Below are 22,220 nucleotides of genomic sequence, written 5' to 3'. Positions count from 1 at the left end.
CGTGCGTATCTGCTGAATGAATGAGTGGTCTCAGTGAGTCACCAAGTTTTCCTAATGATTCTCAAATCCCTCTGCTTCTCTCTGTTCCCACTACCCTGGTAATTATCACTCTTTCTGGGCTCCTGTGTCTACCCCTAACTGTCCGCACCCCTCCTGTCCTTTCTCTACCCAGCAGCCGGTGTGATCTTTCAGAAACAAAAACCTGATTGCCTTTCTCCCCAGTTTTAAGCTTTCCAGTAGCTTCCATGGACCTAATGATAATAAGGCCCAGAGACTTGATGATACAAACTCAGGTTCCCTCTCTAGACAGGCTCTTCCTTGCCACCTGCGCATTGACCACCTCATGTCTGTCCCCTGCCTGGCCACAGAAAGGCTGCTCTTGGATCCCCATTCTTGCTTCTGGGCCTTTGGACATGCTGCTCTGTCCATGTGGAGGGTTCTACGTCTCCCCTCACCAACCCGTCTTACCTCTGCCAATCTATAAGGCTCTTATTTCTTCTTCATGTCTTGGATGCTGCTTGTCTGAGACCCTCCCAGACTGGGTTGGGTCCTTGCTCTGGCCTCCCCACATGGATGCCCACCACTGGAATTGCTAGTTTAGAGTCTGCCTTCCTCCACTAGGATGTAGCTCTGTCGGGGAAGGACCTCGGTGTGCTCATCCAGGTAGCCTGGTGTCTAGCACAGTTCCATGGTAAGTGGTCGGCTTAAATACTTTGAATTCAGCCTGCTCCTCAGCCTGAATCACAGCTGCTATTTACTGGGGAGCTGCCACATTCCAGAAAGTTTATGTACATGACAGGGATCTCCACAGAGCTGTGAGAAGGCAGTTACCCTAGCACCCTGTTTTACAGAGGACGGGGCTGAGATTTGGGGGGTTAAGTAACTTACTTAAGATTATACAACCTGTTAGGAGTTAGTTTTCCTCAGAGCTCAAGGCCATGGTTTTTACTCTACCAGGAGATCTAGAGCAGTGGATCTCAACATGGAGCTGCTTCAAGGTCTCCTGGAGGGCTCGCTGCTACTCAGATTCCTGGGCCCCGTCCTAGAGTCTCTGATTCAGTAGTTTTGGACTGAGACTCTGCATTTCTGCAAGTTCCCAGGGGCTGCTCCTGCGGTGGGTCAGGAGACCACCGTTGGAGGATCCCCAGCCTAGATCATTAGGAAACACCTGAGTTGGCCTTGTGGCAACCCACCTCTCTAACCACACTGACCTTAGGCTGAGACTTTAGGATGGAGCTCTGAGCTCCCTTCTGAGAGGCTCTGAGGCCCAAATAGCCTCCCACGTCTGAACCTGACCTTGGCTGTGCTGTGCCTGGCTGCCGTTGCTGATAAGAACCTAAGTGGCTGCCCCTCCCCCTTGGGATACTGCTCTTCTATTAGTCATCCTTCAGTCCTGTTCGGTGATCTCCCCACTCCCATTCCACCAAGGCAAAGGCCTCCGTCCCCACCCCACCTTTTTACCAACTTCCACATTGACTGATGCATTCTAGGCTCGCAGCTGCTGCTGCCATCTGAGCAGCTTAATAGCACGGGAAGTTACAGTCTTGTCTGCGTCGTGGTGCCTGCAGCATTCATCAATTTCAGCAAGTGTCACCACGAGTGATACAAGTGTGTGACACAGCTAAGTATCCCCTCTGCACAGGCCATTACAGCTGGCACCCAGCCCAGGGAGGCAGAAACTGCAGGCCCAGTTGGCTTCATTTGTGCAGGTCGACAGAGAAGTGAAAATGCCTCCAGCCCGCCTCCTGCATGGCTCCTTTAAAGGCTTTGGGTTCCTAAAACCATCAGAAGGACCCTCCAGGGTTTCCTTAGGCAAGCCAGAGCCCTGCTCTCTCTGTCTGGGCACATTCTTTACCTATTGCCCCACCTTCCCATTTCTGCATCTGCTGTTACCTGTCCTTCAAGGCCTGTGCATGTCTACCTTCTCCAGGCAGCCTTCCCAGCTCCCCTTCACTCTCCTCAAAACCTCCACCATTGGTGTAGGGTTTTTCTCTGTAAACAGCCCACTCTGATCTGCCCTGCTCAGCTGAGTTCCCATGGCGATGTCCTGGGGTTGTTCAGGAAGATCCACTTCCGGGAGAAGCAGACTGCCCGCTAAGAGTGGAGAGGGGAATCTCAGCACAGGGGGCCAGGGCCACCTCCCTTCCATGGAGCTTTGTGCCTGGAGTTCCAAAGTCAGTCACCCATGGTGCCCACCACGAATCATGGGAAGGTGTTGGAGAGTCAGTCACAGGGATAACTCCAAATACCAGGCTCCACGCAAGGCTGCAAGGCCGGTGGGAAGAGCTGTGCAGAGCTGTGCCCGTGCACTACAGGAACCGCTGTGTCCCTCCCCACCTGCCACCACCTCACCCGTCCCATAGTGCTCAGCAGCTGCCCACAGGGACAGGGTGGGGAGCTCTTCTGCCTTTCTCACAGAGCGGGAGCAGACTGTGGAGAGGAAGGGGAGGTTTGGGGGAGCAGAGAGCCTTGCTAAGGGCTCTGAGCCCCTCTTCCTGACCGGGAGTGAGTGCCTGGCCCAGCTCATGGTCGCCCCTCCAGGCAGACAGGCCTCCTGAGCCAGCTGCTGAGCTGCACCTGCCTTCAAGAAAAAAGGCACCGGGTTCTTAAGCAGGGGATGAATATTCATTGGCATGAACCTTTGCAAACTCATTTGGGGAAAAAAATTAGATCAGGAGAAGTAATCAGATTATTAAAAAGAAAGCAAGGACAGAAGGCAGTGGTGGAGAGAAGAATCACATTTAAAATGCAAGGAGAGATTTCCTTCCTGCAGAGTAGCTATGACCCTCTGCGCCATGCACCGGGAATAGTTAAGCTCTCCTGCATTTCTGCTGCATAAAAATGTTGTATTTTGAGGCTTCACTGGATGGGGGAGGGTCAGAGGCAACACGTGCCCTCCACATACAAAAATTATAAAATAATGTTTGGAGGTTTTCATTTTATCTTCCTCAGATATCGGGGAAAAATCATGAGAGCTAAAGAGGCTCCGGTGAGTGCTGAGTGACAGGTTAAAGGGCCCCAATAAAGATTAGATGGTCCACTATCTCCTGAGGAAATTGCATAAAAGTGGTTATTCCCTCTTGCTTCTATTAATTTCCTTTTCCTGGCTGCTTGGAAATGCTTCATAACCCGATGCTGCAGATGGGGACGAGAGGCGCTTTCCATTATCCCAATCACTGCACTGTTTATGAGACACTTAATCTGTTTCTTTATAAAGTAATAGTACCGTAGTGATGGATTTAGTGTCACTGGAAGCCTCCGCGCAGGGACAGGGGGGAGGGGCTCCTCCGGAGCATTGTAAGCACCAGGCCATTTGTTACATGGTTGAGGCTCTGAGAAGTTGGGTGGGCATTTCAAGGTGACCTTCGGGTATCAGCTATAGGTCTCCTGTACCTGTCCCCTGTCACTTGAAAGGGGAGAGAAAGGCTGTGTGTTTTGCCTGGGGAATGGCAAATAAGCACAGGTTTAGGGACCCGGAACTCGGGTCCTGTCTCTTCCTCTCTGCCAGAGTCGGGGGAGGGGAAAGAAGCCTGTGTGAGGAGGTGCCACCTAAAAGCTCCATTTGTCGCTTGTCTGAACTGCGATCACTTGCAATGGAGGGAAGCAAACCCCCTTTTCTTAAGGAAGCAAAGCGATGTGGGCTGCACTGAGGACAGATCCCAAACCCCACCACCACCACCCTCCGCTCACAGGTGTCTCGCTGACCAAGGGCTTGTGCCAATTCACAGCGCGTGCGGCTCTTCTCTTCCCACCCGCCTCCTGGAATAGTAATGAGACCCTTCCGGCTGAGATCCTGACATCCGGGCTGGGCTGGGCACTCTCTGACCTCATTTCCCTTCCTGCCTCTCCTGTTCTGCCACCTCTTCCCTTTTTGCTTTGTCTTTGCCTCTCCTGAGACTGGCCTCCTCGTTGCCACAAGAAAGTGCTGCTTATGGTCCTCATCTCGTAATGACGGGTCCTTGTCATGAGGCACATCCCGCCTGACCGGCCCCACCCTCCCCAGCCTGTGTACACACAAGTATCACACAGATCGTGCCATGCCGGAGTCAGCCTTCATTTCCATTGTCTGCCTCCCCCACCTGGAAGGGTGCTTCCCAACGCCTGCCCACCCCCCCACCACCTCCTACCCTCTGGCCTCCCAGCAAGGTGCCCAGCTGTGGGCAGGTCTTCTGAAAACATCTGTTGAATGAGGGGCTCATTCATATCTACAGTGAGAGTGCTGACCACACTTTTTTTTTTTATCAAGAGATCTAAAAACCCTGAGTTTTGCTTTAATGATATTAAAACTAAAAACGGTCTCATTTACCTTGCAGTGACTTGCAAGTGTGAGGATGTGCTTTGTTACTCCATCACAGTATTCTTATTTTTGTGAAACTGTAGAGCCTTTAGGCAGCTATGTTGCTGGAGGCTGTCGGAGTGCCTGCCATTCTTCACTGTATCACTCCTAGCGGCGTTCCGTACTCCTGTGACTTATCCGGGCTAGGACCATTTGCTTCTGCTTCTCTTGACCTAAACACTCTTTGTTAGAATCTCCCCGGGAGCTCCATGTATCACTTCTAATTAAAGCTGCATTTTCTCAAGGGGCAGCATAATTTTCTTATTTATTTTTCTGTGTTAAATTTCTAGTAAAATAACAATGTTGTTAACTTCTATTTCTTATTAGTGGTGTCTGATACAAGATGAGTTAAAAAGGCTTTGTGGGCTAGCCTGGCACTCTAACCATTATTTAAAGCATTAATTCTATGAGAACATATAGCTCAAGTGTGCTTACAAGTGATAATCTGAAAGTTTAATAACTGAACCTAGAAATGTTGCTTCTTTATAAATTAGGGGATGCCTAGACATAGGTTTTTATTAAAATGTTAACTTACGGCATCTGATTATTAAGGAGATTCATTCATTCTACAATTACATGTAAAATATATTTTACGGATATAATTATTCTCCATTATACAAAACAGAAATAATCTGTTCAGAAATACATTCCTCACCTGGTTCCAAGATTGATTTGCCTGCTTTGGGACTCTAAGCTTATATTCTGATCCTGCATTCTGACAGTTCCAGCCAAGAAAATGTATTTTTCAGTAGGGAGTGGGTAAGCAGATATAGAGAGAAATTAGCATTATTTATCATTTAATGCTAGGTACACTTTGACTTTTGACTTTATTAAATTCTCATGACCTGTGGGAGTTGCGAGAAGTGTGTATTTCTTTTTTATAGATCCATTTTACAGGTCAGCAGGTTGAAGTTCTGAGGTATTACATACTTTCTCATGGTCACCCAACTAGGAACCAGCAGAGCCAGGAATGGGACCCAGGACTGATCACTGCCCAGTGTTTACTCTCCTGGAATCACAATCCTTCCTGGGACCTCTCTCCCTAATCTTTAACCTTCTTGCCCTAAAGTTCAGCTTGGACCTGCTCTCCTTCATTTCTTCTCCTTGTGGACTCTGCAGCATCTGGAGACTTCAGGGCACCCAGTTCTGACCTTCCCCCATCAGAAATCTCAGAGGAAGTCACTTCCTAAATCCGCTGCTACTTGTGAATATCAGGATGATTGTTTATGCTGTTAACTTATTAAATGTAAACCAAGTAGGCTTTTAAATGCTTGAAAAGAAAGTGAAAACACCTTGTTCCTCTCGGGCTGGTACATTAAGGAAATTACAGTGTAACAGAGGACCCAGTGAATGCATGTGATTCACCACTCTCTCCTCCCCCACTCTCCAGGGAAAAGGCTTCTGCAGTGTTTGGGCAGCACGGGCCTGGGTTTTCTCTGTATTTTTTAGCTCCAGAACTGAATGGCCCAGAAACGCTGGGTGATTTATAAGGGAAAGGGTCAAATGCTTCTTACGGGAGACAAGGAAGAGATGTGGGAAGAAGAAAGGGAAGAAGAGAAAGAAAGAGGGAGAGTCTTTCCTCAGTGGGCTTGGAAAGACAGATCAGTAAGCCATGTTCTAGGCTACTTTGGTTTTGCCATTCAGGGACACTGCTGACATTTTATTTGTTGAGTCTTTAGCAAAAATGTAACTTTTTATTTCTGCTGAGAAGTTCCTTGTGAATGTGCTGAGGTGGGTCAGCAAGTCGTCCATTTTTATGTAGGTTGCAAGCAGAAATTTTTAAGAACCTTCTTGGATTATCTAGACAACATTTATGCTAGTGTCTTCTATGGAACTTGAATCTCAGGGGACGCTCTACAAAATAGGTCGTCTTGGTGAGAAAACAGCATTCTATATTCCATTTTTTGGAAGTTCAGAGAAATTCTGTAATAAAAAATGAGATTAACTTTTTCAATACATATTTTCAAAATATTTGGCCACAGAACACTTTTTTAAGTGACAGGTGTTAACAACCGAAAGAACACAGACTCAGAACACTCCTGGGCTATGCCATCCCAGAGCATTCTATTCCAGAAATTACCTTACATCAGAGATGAGCTCCTGCCCCAGGGCATTTCCAGAGTAACTGATACCCTGTACTTTACTTCTAGTGAGCAAAGGGCTGAGAAAACTTTTCTAGCATAGGAAATAGTCCTTCTTTGTCTCAGTAGAAAAGCTGTGGGTATTTTTCAAATAGTTGGTACATATATCATCACTATCATTTCCCCCACTGTGTGATTCTGGGCAACTCTTTTAACCTCTCGGTATCCCGATTTCCTCATTAACAAAATAGATATAATAATAGCTACCCCATAGAGTAATACATGCAAGGCACTTAACAAGAATGTTTAACAGATGGTGGCCACTGGTATTATTAAAGAATATTCGGTACTTTCCAGAGGGAACAATATATTTGATAAGATGAGCTTTGTGTAAGTAGAAGCCATTATAGTAGTACTTCTGTTATAGCAACAGTCACACTGTTATAATTGTATGACTACGCTAGATCAAGAGCTCCTTGAAGGCAGGCTCTCTTCTCTAAATTCCCTGGGTCAGATTCTCAGAAGACTCACAATAAATGTTTATTGAATGAATTAATGAGAAAGCCAAATAAATTAACCATGCAGTCAGTTTTACTCTGTCTCCAAGGAGGATGAGTGTGAGCAGGTTTCCCAGGGACAAGAAGAGCCCAGATCTGTGAGGATGAGGAAGGGCCCCAGGGAAGTAGAACAGACAGGAACAGTCTTTTGAGGAGTCTGCAGTGAGGAGCCCAGATGTCTGGAGTAGAAGGTCTCTGTAGATGAAGCATGGTGAAAGCCCAAACGATGGCCTGGAGCCAAACATTTTGGGGCATAGCTCCTCATAGACTGACCACACAGAGGACTAAGAAAACATGCTTCATGTCCAAGGGTACCTCTAGTGGGATTTGGGCTGTCCAAGGCATTCCCAACCTTCTCCACTGCCATATACATGGTAGACGACACCAAGTGCATGACACATTCACTGGAGCACTGCCTGCAAAGCCTTTTTTTTTTCCTTTTTTTTTTTTTGCCACACCCCACAAAGCATTTAAAAATGCAATTAAGGGAAAATGATGTTGTTAAGCCAGTGACCTTGAAATCACTTTAATTTCTTTTTAAAGAATCACTCATGAATTTCAGTTCTTTACCATCATTCATAACAAGTGGCTTGTTAACACAGTTTACAGTGACCCTCACGTGTGTTGCAACATGATATTTAAGAACCATGCATATCATTCATTTATAAACCAGGAACCCTTCCCATTCGAGGATATTAGGAAAGATTTTTTTTTTTTTCCAATGAGTGGTTCAGGGTAAGGCCCTGGCAGTTAACCAGGTGGAAGAAGGAAGGAATAACCATTTATAAAGCACTTATGTCCCAGACACTGAGCTACACATTAGATTCATTTTCTCAATTAAATCTCTCGACACACCTGAAAGGGAAGAATCATTATTCATATTGTTCAAGTGAGAGAGAACATTGGTACCATGGAAGGTATTCCACTAAGGATGTTTAAAGAATTGGAAGTATTAAATATGGGTTTCCTCAATCAGAAATGCTCACTTTGTGTAAGGAGGTATATCTCAATATCTTTTTCAAAGGGGACAGAATCTTTCAATTTCCCTATCGAAGGAATTGATTCTGATTGCCACTCTTCCATTAATTCTCAGATGGTCTCTTTGTGTTCCAGCCTGCCCCGCCGGGATGTTCAAGGCCAGCCAGGAAGCTGAGGGGTGCTCCCACTGCCCCTCCAACAGCAGATCCCCTTCAGAAGCGTCTCCCATCTGTACCTGTCGGACCGGCTATTACCGTGCGGATTTTGACCCCCCAGAAGTGGCATGCACTAGTAAGTGTCTAGAAAGGACTCTGGGCTGTGAAGTTTGGTTCCCTGACAGTGCAAGTGGTAGGCAGGGGGGACTAAAACACCAGATTGCAGCACAAAGCAGAAATGCTGATTGTGGTGCTGAAGCGGACAGCTCCAAGACGGGGCATACAGAGCCCCTATGCTTAATAGCACAAAGTCAAGATTATTATGTTCTTTCTTACCTCTTCCTCTCAAATGGGAGAGTGTTCACGGGGCACCTAGGTGGCTCAGTTGGTTGGGTGTCTACCTTTGGCTCAGGTCGTGATCCCAGAGTGCTGGGATCGAGCCCCGCATTGGGCAGAACCTGCTTCCTGCTCTGCCTCTGCTGCTGCTCTCCCTGCTTGTACTCTCTAGCTCACTCTGTCAAATAAATAAATAAATAAAATCTTTTAAAAAAATGGGAGAGTGTTCCTCCCACTGAAGCAAGACACCTTCTGTCCACCAGATGTTAAAAATGACAGCCTCAAGAGTTCTTGAGTGCAAAATCAAGATCCACTAGGCTGTTGCAACAATTCCTAGCCACCTCCTCCAAGAAGCCCGCTTGGTCTTGACAGCTGATAATATTCTCTATCTTCACTGAACTTCCTGTATCTCAGTGTCCAGGCTCTTCTCAGAGTCTAATAATTTTGTTAATTGCCCAGGTATTTTGTAATAATTCCAGTGCCCTTCCTGTGCCCAGTAGAGTGCAGCACCTTTGCCCCTGCCAAATGATAAGACCAGAGTTCTGGCCACAGCAGTCATCTCTGAGGCAGATTCTAGAATCTGGAGCTCATGCTTCAGCTTCACCTCTCTCCCATTCTCTGTCGTGAAGGGAAGGCAGTCATTTTACCAAAGGTGAATGGGGGCAACTCCATTTCCTGGGTGGGATTCAGGGAGGGGAGAGGGGAGAATTTTGTCTCATCTTCTCTCTCACAATCATGGAGGGATAAAAAAAACTGACTCTGACTTCACAGTGCTTTAGAGAACTTGTTCCCACTCTCTTAAGTGTTGTAGTCCTAAAACAGGGATTTTATTTTTTTAAGTATTCTCATCATATTTAGAAGTCAGTGTTCCAGGTCAGCCTCTAGTTTTGCTACAACTTCCTTCTGCATTAGATGCTGTTGCCTGACTCCCTAGACTTCCCTTTACGTCTTTGAACCAAATTCTTTCCTCCCACCCCCAGGATAGAAGGGCACAAAGGGAATGTTTCAAAAACACTTGTAGTTTGATGGACAGAAAAAAATGACTCAGCTCTGAAAAGAAGAACTTAATTCTGGCCTTGTAGAGTATGTAACTTTTGCTGGGGAAAGAAGAGGAATGAAAGTATCTTCTAGATCAAGGTTCTGAGATCGATCAATGCTTATAGATTTGAACTGAAGAAAAGCTCATCCTCTTGTAAATGGATTTTCCCCAGACCTCCCTCTCTGGTGCTTGATATGAGCAGAAATTATTCCATTTCTGCTGACTGGAGTCCCTGTCTTTCTGTGGTGGTATCATCCCCACTGATTTCTGGGGTTCCTCTGTGGGTCTCGGCGAGCATGTGAAGCATGGTTTAATGCTCTTCCTTCGAAATTGAATCACTGCTGGCTGGATGTTCATACTGGAGACTGGTCTCCATGAGTTCCAAAGTGTACTCCCAGGGTCTCAAATCTCCCTTCCTAAAACCATTCCCATTTGCTTCTGACATGAACTCTGCCTTGCTGTCCGAGTTGTCTCTGTAGATTAACTCAGGCAAATAAAAGTCTGGGCCCCCAGCTTCCCACTTTGGTAGACACACCCAGTAAATCCATCCAGCTCCCGCCTAAGGTCACCTACATGGATGGTAGGCTGATGACCAAATGCTCAGAATGCTGATGTGAGCTGTCTTCGTAGATATACAGCTCCTCTCCCATCTACCTCTCAAGTCTTGTCTTCCAGCTTGCTGACCTGAAGCACTTGAACCAAAGGACCAATTCCTGGAATAAATAGCAATGTCCCAAAGCTTTCAGTCTGCACATTGCAGACCCTCATTCTGCTTTGCCTACCTGTATCCTGAGTTCATTTCATGAAGATCACACTTTACAGGCTTTTCCTCTCCCATCTCTGGTCCAGCTAGCTGTGGGGTAAGCACCTCTTCCTCATCCCCCATGGCCCCACTAAAATCTCTCTACCTCGTCCAGAGTGGGGATGAGCGCTAGACTTGCCTGTATGCATCCCTACACCCTTCCCATGCTTCTCTATTCTTATGCGCCCAGATGTGGGACGCTAGGGCCAGACCAGAAATTGCCAAGTTCAAGCCACACTTGTCTGTGTGGTCAGTCCCCAGAGAAACTCACGGATGCATTTTCTAGCCCCTGGTCCTGGCCTGCAGGAGCAAGCCCTTAATGAAGGACCCAGAGGCCAGGCTGGGCTATAACACAACAGTAGGCAAAACAAGTGTAAATAAACCTATTATTTTATTGAGGCTCATTATATATTTGATTTATTGTGTGCCAGGGAAGTACTGTATGAAAAAGTCAATTTGTTGGCTTTTATAATCTCATTAGGGTTTCCTTTTAAAGCATTCTAATTGGAGGTGCCATCTGTTCTCTTAAAAAGGCATCGCACATCACCACAGTAAATAATTTTTCAGATACAGGAAGCATATCTGGAGCTCTTGAGGCCAGGCATGACCTTGCACTATAGCCTTGGGGGCACCAACAGGTTTCTCAGGTAGAGCAAGGCAGCCAGGCATGGGCCCGCCCCGCCCTGGGAGGCTGTGGTTGGGGAGGGGAGGACACAGGTGATTGTTAACGTTGCAAGTGAGGCTTCCCATCCATCCAGCCAGAAAGCCACTGTGGCCTAGCAGGGCACAGGGAAGACCCAGGTAAGGGGGAGCTTCGTCCTTCAGTGGGCTTGTGTAATGTCTAGGTGGGTGGTGGAGAAGTCCCAGAGCTCAGGCCTTGAAGTCTGGAAGGCTTCAGGCTTGGCCCATTGCCATCATCTTTAACAGGGATTATATCATCAGTCATACTCATTCCCTGACAATATTGAAGATTTTATAAGGAATCTCATGATTTAAAATGTGTTCTTTTACAAAGCTAAAATACCTATAGTGCAATAAAATTAGTATTTTTTAATGAATCCTGTTAGTCTCCTGGGATCAGCCCATATACATTCATAGTAGTTCTATAGTGTTCATTTATTCTCAATTAATCTAAACATCGAGAGTGCCTGATGGCTTGTGTACCCCTGAGTGGGCATTTCTTCATTTTCTTCTTATTGTCCTGGGAGAACCTAGGACACCCTTGACCTCTGAGAGTCCCTGGCAGCAGGCCTGTGGGTCCAGCGTTGCCTTTGACGAGCTTCATGGATTCAGCAGGGATTCGGTTGTACCCCAGAGTAGTGTCCCAGGGACCAGTATGAGCTCTGAGTAAAGTCAGAGGAGGGAGCCTGATGGGCCCTGTGCTTCAGTATGGTAGCAGTCCTGATCCCGCTCTAGGGACACACACCTCCCTTCTTCCTTCTCCATTGTCCTCACACCTCTGCTAGGATTAAGCAAAATAGTTTTATAGAGTCTTTGGCCCGATGCCTAGTTCATAGTAAACTCTCAATGTATGTTAGCACTTGCTTTAGTTACATCCCTGGAAAGTGTGAAGATTACAGCAGATACAGAAGCTTCCAGCATGCGAGGATGTTGGAGCTCTAAAAATAAAAAAGTGACATTCTCCCAGTCCAGGTGGACCCCTGCTCTGGGCATTCCAGCAGAACCCATAGTGTGGCCCTAGACCACACAGTCACCTTGGACTGATGGAAACAAAGAGGGGGTAGTCACTGGGACCAGATGCACGGTGGAACGAGGAAGGAGGTACAGCCTGAGCATTCCAGACTCCAGCTGCTCCCCAGGGGCCAGGAAGCCAGGCAGGAGCGGTGGCCAGCAAGACTGGCTTTCAGTCCTTGGAGAGCAGGAGCTTGTTCCCCTCCTCAGGATCCTTCTTTTCACAGGAGGGTATGACAGCATGGGGCATATGTGACAGGGTCAGTGGAGAAAGGGAACTGCCAGTAGCACGGGCGGTGAGGGGGGCAGTGGTGGAGAAGGGCATAGCCGTGTGAAGCCAAGCACCAAAATGCACATCTTCAGTTTTAAATAATTTCTAGTTTACTGGGGGACGAAATGGAAAGGAGGAATTTATGAGGCAGGTGAAAATAGATAATTATCCCTTATAAAATTGCTGTCTGTGAAAAACTATGCAGAAGGAGTGGTGTAAAAATAATTTCTTTGTTACATTTCTGACCACAAAACCCTTTTTCTGTCACCCACATGGAAGAAACTTTGATGGATCACAGAGACAAGCTAGTGCTTGTCTTGTTTCTTTATTTCTTCTTCAAATGCAGTGGATCTCCCACTGCAGTTTTGATCATAGAAATGTGATGAGGAAGGGGCTTCAGAGATTATTGTCTTGTCCTCTGGAACTTTCTGCCATCCCCTCATGTGAGCCCTCTGGGGTACCCCGGGGACCCCCTGACCCCCCTGCTGACTCACACAGAGAAGCTGGGAGGCTGAGTGGTAAAGCAGGGGCTCTGGGTATGAATCCTGGCATTGTGCCCTGCCAGCACAGCCGGTGTGAGCAGGACGGAACTTCCATCAGGAGCTTGTGAGAATTACATGACAGATGTCAGTGAAGCCCAGGGGTGAAGGCTCAGGTCTGTCTGCCTCTGAGGCCATGAACTCACATGTGAGAGCTAAAATTTGGTAGCTCTTAGGAGGTTGTTGCCAATAGCCATGGCAATGGTGGTGATTTGCTTTCACTCTAGAATTGACCACCCCCAGAGAAGGACAGGAATCCATTCTTCCTTCCCCAATCTCTGCACACTCCACTTTCCCTCTCCTACCGCTCCTGCTTCATTTTTTCACATACTCCCCTCTTTCATCCCAACTGTCCCGGGCAGAAGGTTGGTCCCTGCGACAATGCAGGGGTTATGCCTTCTGAATGGACTGCGTCAGGGGTGTGGTGCTGCCCAGACCCTGATCTTCCCCAGCAGGCTGGGTGGATTGGAGGAGGACACCAGGCCCCGGAGGGTGGGAAGGGCTTTGGGATGGCAGGAAAACAAGGAAGTCCTCTGCAGCCAGGCCTCATGGCCTTCGGGGCATTGTGAAAAGTCTCTAAGGACAGAGGCTTATAAACCTTCTCCCACCAGTCTTGAGTCCTCCTGGGCCATGCTCCCCAAGATCGCCTGTGATGGTTTTTGTTTCTGTTTTTTTTTTCCTGCAGCGGTGTTTAAATACAGTCCTTGGGCAAGCAGCCTCAACCTCACCTGGGAACTGGTTGGGGATATGCATTCTCAGCCCATCCCTAGACCTGCCAAATGAGAAACTCAGCAAGTGGGGGAGGGGAGGTGGTGATCTTAGTTTTAACAAGCCTTCTAGGTGATTCTGAAACATGCTGAATTTTGAGAACATTGCTTTAGAATTAGGTTGAGTTCCTCTGCCCTCTGCTTTATGGCTCCTGGGGGAGAAGGGCCATCAGGTGAATTTCTGCAGACAGGAACCACAGTGCCTGCCCCTCCCCTTAGCGCCCGTGTATCAGGCTGGAGAGAGACAGAGACTGCAACACTTGCATGTGGAAGAGCGGGGGTGGGCTGGGAGATGGGTGTGAGTGTGAGTGTGCATCCGTGGTTGTGTGCTTCCGGGGAGGGTCCCACTCATTCTCAGAACACCCCCGGCCGTCCCAGCTCGGTGTCTGCCTCCTTTTCACTTTGGGTGGTATAGAGACTCCAGGACACAGCATTAGCTGGGGCTGTGGGCAATGATGGGAAACAGAAGAGGGAGCATGGCCTGATTAGAGCAGGCTCAGAGAGGGCTGAGAGAGAAACTGAGGCAAAAGGAAAGTGAATGGTGGGGATCATTCACTTGAGCTCAGAGGGTTGCGCAGGGAAATGATATAAAGGGCTGATGGGCTCATTACTCAGCTGGGCTTCCACCCCAGCCAGCAAGAGCTCAGCCAAGAGGAAACCTTTGGGGGTGCCAAACTGAAAACCAACAGGTCAGGGAGACACCCCCTCCCCCAGGATCACAGACAGACCTCCTGAGACAGGGGTCCAGTTTTGTCAGCTGGGGACTGCTGGTTCGTCTGCCTACGTACTTCAGGGCCGATCTTCAAAAGTGTCTACCCCTGTAAATCTTGGAACTGCCATGTATTGAGGGAGGGTTGCTTTACTTCTTGCTGACCAGGACTGCCATGTATTGAGGGAGGGTTGCTTTACTTCTTGCTGACCAGGGCTTTAGGAAGCCATACCCCATGTTTCCCATTCTGGAGGTAAAGAGCTGCTTGATTTTACTCTGATGCATGATGCATGCTGCCCACGAAGAAAATACATCATTTATGTTTTCATAGGGGAGGCAGACTATGTTTTCCTTGAAGAAAAATTCCAACAAGGGTCATAGCTGAACAAGAGTTGGAGGGCGCCCCGCCCTGCCAGCTGCCTGGATTTGGCTGGTTCGTCCACCTGGGTGCAGCTTGAGGGACGGTGACAGCCAGCTGAAAGCTATTTATAACTGTCGCTGCCATCTCCAGAAGGGTCAGCGCTGCCTGCGTAAACACACTTCTACACTTCTATCATCTCCAGTTTCCTTTCACAGTTGTTGACCCGAGTGGGTCTAACCCTCAGGAGACATTGGCGAGCTCAAAGTTTTAAGCTGACAGCCAGGGACACGCTCCGTTTCTGTTGTGGGCTTTTCATCACGAGGACGTTTGGAGTCCCAAATTGTTAACATTCGGAGCCGCCTTCGAGGTCCTGCCACCCAAATCCGTCCTCAGTGTCGACCTCTCTCTCCAACAACCTGAATGTTGCGATGACAGACAGCTGGTAGATTTTGCAAGACAGCTCAGCTCCATGACCAGGCAGCTGTCATCCCTCACTGGGGAGCCTTCTGGCCCCTGGGTTGGGGCCTGCCTTCCTCCCCTCCTCAGCGTGGGTCCACCACTGAGGACCGATGTTCCCTGGGCCAGCAGATGCAGTGTTTAAGGACAACTTCCTCATCCTTCCTGAATCACCTTCTCTAGACTAAACGCCTGTTAGGTCCTTTGTTCCCCATGACACATGAGGTCCCGAACTGTACCGGCCTAGCTGGCCTTTCCTGAGTCTCTCACATTGATCAAGAACATTCTTGAGATGTGGTGTGGTAGCCAGAAAGAACCATGCGACCCTCATCCGAGAGCGTGGTTTGGTGGAAATGTGATGGGTCTTCTCCTGTGCCTGGGATATTGTTGACTGTTTACTGGGGTGCAATCCTCATGCCCTAGTTCCCACCAGACACTGGGCCACCACATATCCAATGATCCCATTTGTTCCTTCAGGAAATACTCCCCATTTGGGTCTTTTTTTTTTTTTTCTGCCCTGATGAATGTGACTTCAGAAATTTTGTCTTGTGGACCTATGCATAGGGCTCTTTCAAGTCTAGCTTATTTTGAATACCGATTTTTGTCATCTTTCAAATGAGAAGTGTTAGCATGATGGTTAGGAGTGTGGGCTCTAGAGTCTGTGCCTGGGTTCAAATCCTGCTTTGCTATTTGCCAGCTGCATGATGTGGGGCAAGTGACACGGCATCTCTGTGTCTTCCTTTTCTCATTCATACAGTGGGTATGGGTGTCTGCCTTCCTGTGTTGTCAAGGCTCTATTACATATCATAATACTATTTAGGACATGGTCCGGCATACAGGAAGCACCCAGTGGAAAGAAACTATTTTATTTTATGACTATTACTAGAGTCACTTACCCTACTTTGAGCTAAAACCCAAGCAGTAGCATTCCCATTTAGCGAACATTTCCTCCTTTGGTACATGAGGATTTGTTTACCTTTTTCAGTTATTGTTGCTGAAACCTAGTCTTACTCTCTATATACCCTTGTTCTCTGCAGACTCATAAACATTTGGAAAAAGAAACAATGTCATTTGGCCTGACTTACACTTAGAGACACATGCCGGTTCTTGTCCCTCTTGGCAGGAGGCCCATAAAGCACTGCTTTTACTGTGCAGTTTCAGAAAGAGGAGGGGATTGTGGTAAAATATATTCATTTAATCTGCTCTCTTCTCTTGTTTGAAAATGTGGAAGGAAACTGCCTGCATTGGGTTTCTAGGTCCCTGTGGTGGCATGGACACTCCTTGGCGGTCTTGGGGCGATGGCTCCGATGCCAAATTTGCCAGTTCTGGCTCCAGATGGGGCTGGTCCGGGAGGCATGCTGGAATTTGATGGGAGCTGCAGCTCCTGGTTCCTAAATCTTCCCTGCAGACAATCAGAAATAAGGATCTCTGAATCCTTGGTCCTCTGCCCCCATCTTAACTCATCCCCAAGAAGGAAGGAAGATGCCTTGCTTTTGCATATTCTTGAATATTCTACACTGGTTAGTCCTATTCGGGTATAGGGCTCTCTCTCCATCTACTGGACATGCTGGTCTGATTGTTTGGATCCTCTCCAACACAGTAGGTGCCCCACATGGTCAAGTGGTAAGAGCCCGGCTGGTGGAAGCAGATCGACCGGGGTTGACTCTCGGTGCCACCCTTCCCTGGCAGTGTGCTCTTGGGGAGATTACCGAAACTCTCTGAACCTCCATTTCTTTTCCATCAAATGAAGATATTGTATGTTATTGTCCCCACTGTGATAATGTATGGAAAATACCTAACTCAGTGTCAAACATGTGGTAAGTGCTCAGTAAAGGACTGTCCTTGTTTTGGTTGCTGTGAATAAGGGCAAGAGGGGAGCCTGGGTCACGTTGAAATTGAATAGACCAAAATAAGAAGAGACTAGAAGTGGGGGGGGGGTGGGCATTTTAGAGCAATACTGCTGGAGAGCCATTCTTGGTTGGCTGTATTGTGACAGCATCCCTCCCCATCTCCACCCCCATCTTAATGTGATCACAAATCTTTGTATCATTTGTGCAGACCACCTTGGTCCCCAGATCCTCACGGGTGCTTTCCGGATGGCCTCCTGATTTCCTCCAGTTTCCTCCCTTCCATCCATGTAGATCAGTATCAGACCCTGATCCACTTCTGACACCCAAGTCAGAGCCAAGCACAAGTTTCATAGTGGGTTCTGGATGTATCTCCTTATTAGACTTCTGGCCATTGTTGTCTTTATGGTCACCTTTCAAGGTCACCACTGTCAGCTCTGAATCCCATATCGCCCCACCCAACCCCCTTGCTACTGACCACTGACCCTGTCTGAGAGTCAGGTTCGGAATCAATCCTCAACTCCATAATGGGCAACGGGGGGTGTGGTCCCTTGCTCTACCCCATCTTTCATTCCTTGGCCCTCCAGTTGCTCTGTTAGAAACCTGCTATCAGCCAGTCCTTTCCCAAACCGGAACTGTGACCTTCTAAATTTGGCAAAGTGAATATGGCAAAGAAGCCTGAACCAGAGACCCACATATATCACCGTAGCTTCAGTTGTGTGTGACAAAGACCAGGACACCAGTTGTCTTGGCCTGTCATCAAAGATTTAGAAGGAAGCCAATTTCAACTTAGTGTGAAGGCATACAAATATTGTCCAGAGAACAAAAGCCCCCTGAGTAATTAGAGATCACCCCCTAACTGCAAGTTACAAACGAGAGGCTTGTGATGCCTGCTCCGAGGGCTTCTGAATTCTGTGGGAAGGTGGGCCAAGTGAACAAAATGGGTCTCATATTCAGTTTGGGTATGCCCAGGCTCTCTGAATTATGTGTGGCATAGGATGGGGATTGCAGGCATTTTGTAGTGATTTATTTTGAAACTGTGTGTCTCATCTTCTGAGAAACTTACCACACAGTTGGCTAGGAAGTGCCCCATCAGAGCCAGACACCTGAGAACTATTATGAAATGGGATTGGCTATGGGCTTAAAGGCTGGACTCCCCAGAAACGATCACAGATGACTCTGCAGAGAATGAGAAGGCTACAGTCTGAAGTCAGCCCGTGGAAGGACCAGGATTCCCCTGCAGCCTGTGCCAGAAGCCATGCCACTCGATCAAGGGTGCTCTGACTCTGAAGTCACATCAAGAAGAATGGTTTGTCTTTGAGGATAAGGGGCAGAGAGCCAAAGGCTAACTGGACACAAAGGTCCCTCTGTCTTCCCACCCTATTCTGTAGAGGGAAGGTCAGAATCAGGGTGGTAGTGGACTTCTGCCCTCTGAGACTTGCAAGAGACACCCAAGACAGCCTTTTGAACAGTTCCTCTGGGTCACCTCTGAGCTCTGGTCACCTTGGAAATGGGGACAAAGGATGTTCAATTGTGCCATCTGGAATGAGGCCTTCATGGCATCTGTGTAGTGAGATGAAGCTTGGTACAGGCCGGCTGTGCTGGGCCAGACGTATGCAGAAGGTGGGTGATTTGACAGGGGCAAGTGGGCCGTGGGCAGTGGGATGCTGTGGTCACTGCCAAGCCCTGACAGTGCTCAGTGAGCACAGATAGAGGGGCTGCTCAGTTTCCACAAAGAGCACACTGTCTGCTGGCCAGCAAAGGGGGAACCGTGTGTGAGGTGAGAATTTACTCTCCTTGTGAGCAAAGGGCAGTGTCCATGCCCGTGCCCAGTGGAAAGATCTGTGCTGAGCTCCGATGAGGGTAGCTGTGCGCCTACCTGTAGCCCCTGCTCCGGGACTAAGACCTCTTCTGAGTGGACGCCAGGTGCTATGTGCTCCAGCGCTCCACGATGACTGATGAGATCGGGAATGTACGTGCCTAACAAGAGGGACATAATAGCCAGTGCGGACTGAGGTCTCTCCACATGGGAGGCCATGCTGAGTCCCTGACATGGGAGATCTCCTCAATTAGTCTCACAGAATGTAAGCTAGGTGCTACTGTTATCCCCCATTAACAGGGGAAAGAACCGGAGCCCAAAAGAGTTTGCACGTAAGTAAGTGAGTGAGTGGCTGGGCCCAATTTTTGCCCAGGCCTCACCGCCTGGCTTCAGGGCTTTCTCCCCTCAGGGTGAGGCTGCTTCCCTCAGGAAGGAGGATCTCTGTCTCTGAGGTGGCATGGCCCTAAGCTAATGACACCCCGCTTGAAACAGCACAGGATGGCATTTCCTTGGCTAAGACTCATCACGTGATCTGCATGCTGGTGTCCGTCCTCTGTGAGGGTGGGGCAGAGAGAATCGGGTGGTGCAGGCACCAGTGCCCTCTGCTGTGTTAGAAGGGCCCCCTGGGTGAGTATTTGTGCTGACTCCATCGGTTCCCTAATAGAAACAACCCTACTGCACAAATGCTCAGACACGCTGGTGTTCGTGGAAGAAATTCACCTAGAAATAGAGTGGCTGTGTTGGTGGGCGCATACACTCAACCCATCTACACCTCTCGCGAGTGTTTCCATCTTGCTTCTCCACACACAGGCCAGCTTTTACTTTTTGCCAATTTGACTGATCTCCTAGTAATGTTGACTACCATTGCCCTAATTGTAAATCAGCGTGTATTTTTCATACATTTCTTGACCAGTTTATTTTGTCTTCTGAGAATTAACTGTTTATTACCCTTGTCCCTTTTCTACTAAAAAAAAATGTGATTTCTAGGTGCCCATTAATTATATGTGATATCTGTCCGCCCCCACACCCCCACCCCAGGCCTCCGCTGATGTTTAACTCTATTTATGGGTATTTTTTGTTTTGTTTTGTTTTGTCATATTGATCTTTTTAATGTTTAAACTCAGATCTGACCATCTTTTTCTTTCTGATTTGGGGGATTTGTGTATTGACTTTTTGCTTGGGTTTTGTGTTTGTCCTTCCACTCTAAGGTATAAAAACAATCTCTTATATTTTCTTTCAATTCTTTATATAGTGTTTATGTTTAGCACCTTCCTCCATCTGGCATTTATTTTTGTCTAAGATGGGATACTAGTGCTCTTATATCTTATTAAAATAACATCCCATCAGCTCCACCTGAATTGTCCACATGTTAGTGAGATGCCTTTTTTATTATCTACTAAATGCCTGTATATACTTATCTTTATTTTTTTCCCATTGAAAGAATGTTCTGTTCTGGCATCATTTCTAAACTGTTGTAAAGATGATAGCTTTATAAACATGTCGATAACTTATAAATCAAACCCCTACATATTATCCATTTGCCAAAAGTGTCTTGCCCATTCTCAAGCATTTTTTTCTTCAAGATGAACTTTGAAATCAGCTTGGCGCCTTTCATTAACAATCTTATTAAATTGAGACTGGGATTGCACTGAATGTATGGACTGCCCTGGGAAGGTCTGTCATTTTTATGATTTTTATGATATGCCTCTCCATCTAGGAGCATGGTATCCAGGTCTATTTTTGTGCCCTTGAGTAAAGTCTTATAGTTGTCCTCATGCGGGTATTATTACACAGGCCTTGTGAGATTTAATCTTAGGTATTTTATGGGTTTTGTGGCTATTGCAAGTAGGTACTTTCCCTTCATTATATATTTTTAAATAGGTTATGGTTATCATTAAGAGATGGCTCCTTAGTGGTGGGAGTAGTGAGTTCCCCATCACTGGAGGGATCAAACAGAGGCTGGCCAAGCACATAGGGACTGTAGAGGGCATTCACCACTAGGGACACACAGTGATCTACCAGGTTTCTCCCTGTTCTGAGAATAACTAGGTCTATGAATTCTCAGAATGAGGACTTGATTTTGGATGACCTATAATTTTCTGGGAGGAATATCTACTTTCTCAGTTTCCTTTCTTGTTCCCTTAACCTTGGATTGTTGTCTTTAGAACCCGGATCTTTCCTGTATATGTGGAGAGGAACAGCACAAGTTTCTTTAGGAACTGAAAGGGACAATGGCTGGAAGGCCCTTCAGTATATTCCCAAGGAAAATTGAATGAATAATCCATGCTTCTAGGGGTGCATCTCGACCAGCCTTGTCAGTTAGTGGGGCTGTTGTAGAGGTGCCCACCTCCCCTGGAGACTTTGAACTCCTCAGGGCAGGTATCTGTGAATTTATGAACAGCATAATCTTATATACAGGGCATAGCACATTGTGGTCTCCTTAAATGTGTCAGATTGACCAGTCACACGTCAATGAAAGATTAGGCTCAGAGAATGTAAGTGACCTGCCTAAGGTCACACTGTGGCAAAGCTGGCCCTCAGCCCTGATCTTCTCTATGTGCTACTTTCACGACTCCACAAGGCCTCTGAGCCTCATTTCAGGGCTAGGAAAGAGGTCTGGAAGTCCGTGTCTTTAGGATGACATAACCTGTAGCTTTCATTGCCTTGAAGCGTTCCCAAGGGAGTCATGTCAAAGCTTCCCTCTCTCTGGCCTCACCTCTGACCATGAATAGAAGTTTAGTCTTGTGTCCCTCCCCCCACATAGGCAGTGGTGGGGGACAATCCTACTCAAATGAGCTGTCTCTCTAGGTCCAGGGAGCTCAGCTATCTTCCCTGAGGGCTTCTACAGCCTTGTAGCAACTAGATACTTGGGCTCCAGCTTAGACCAGCTAGAGGCCCTGTCTTGTTTCCCAGAAAGTGAAATCCACCCCCTCTCTCTCAGACAATTAGCTCTGTTGAAGCAGGAGAAACAAGGAGTACTTTCTACCAACATTGGTGTTTGGTGAAATGTATAACACTGGGTTCTCTGATGCTCCCGAAATCCCTCTCAGCAGGGTCCCTCCTTGTTTTGACTAATCATTTCTTCTTATTAGTAACTGTTATGATTAGGAGAATTGCCTGAGTACAGGCCCAGTGTTTCCAAGACCCTAATGAGCAACACGTGCAGACTTGCTCAGCGCAATGCTGGAACTGCCGTGGCTCTGTGTCTCCAGGGAAGCCCCTGAAATGCTTCGGGAACAAGAGCTTCCTGGCACCCTGAGAGACCCATCCCCCATCCCAGCACCCGCCTTCATGGGCATCCGTCCTACACCTTATGCCCTCAGGTGCCCTTGCCCGGGGTAAAAGAGTTGCTAAGGATGAGCTTTGGACTGGCCGGGCCTGTCTTCAAGTCTTGGTTCCACCACTCACCAGCCACATGACTTGGGCAAGCTCCTTAATGTCTCCAAGCAGCAGTTTCCTCAGGTGTAAAATGGGG

The 22,220-nt window shown here is 47.6% G+C and overlaps 1 protein-coding gene across 1 annotated transcript in view; it reads left to right on the top strand.

Moving 5' to 3' along the window:
• EPHB1 (EPH receptor B1) overlaps nt 1-22,220 on the top strand; it is a 417,459-nt gene that overhangs the window by 274,061 nt on the left and 121,178 nt on the right. The window contains exon 4 of the mRNA XM_082715150.1: nt 8,088-8,243. Within this exon, the coding sequence (XP_082571276.1) occupies nt 8,088-8,243 (156 nt within the window). The remainder of the gene's footprint in view (nt 1-8,087; nt 8,244-22,220) is intronic.

Source organism: Mustela nivalis (genome assembly GCF_964662115.1).
Source record: "Mustela nivalis genome assembly, chromosome: 1".
NCBI classification, from domain to species: Eukaryota; Metazoa; Chordata; class Mammalia; order Carnivora; family Mustelidae; genus Mustela; species Mustela nivalis.
The sequence above is the reverse complement of the archived record's forward strand: the minus strand, read 5'-3'. Positions and strand labels throughout refer to the sequence as shown.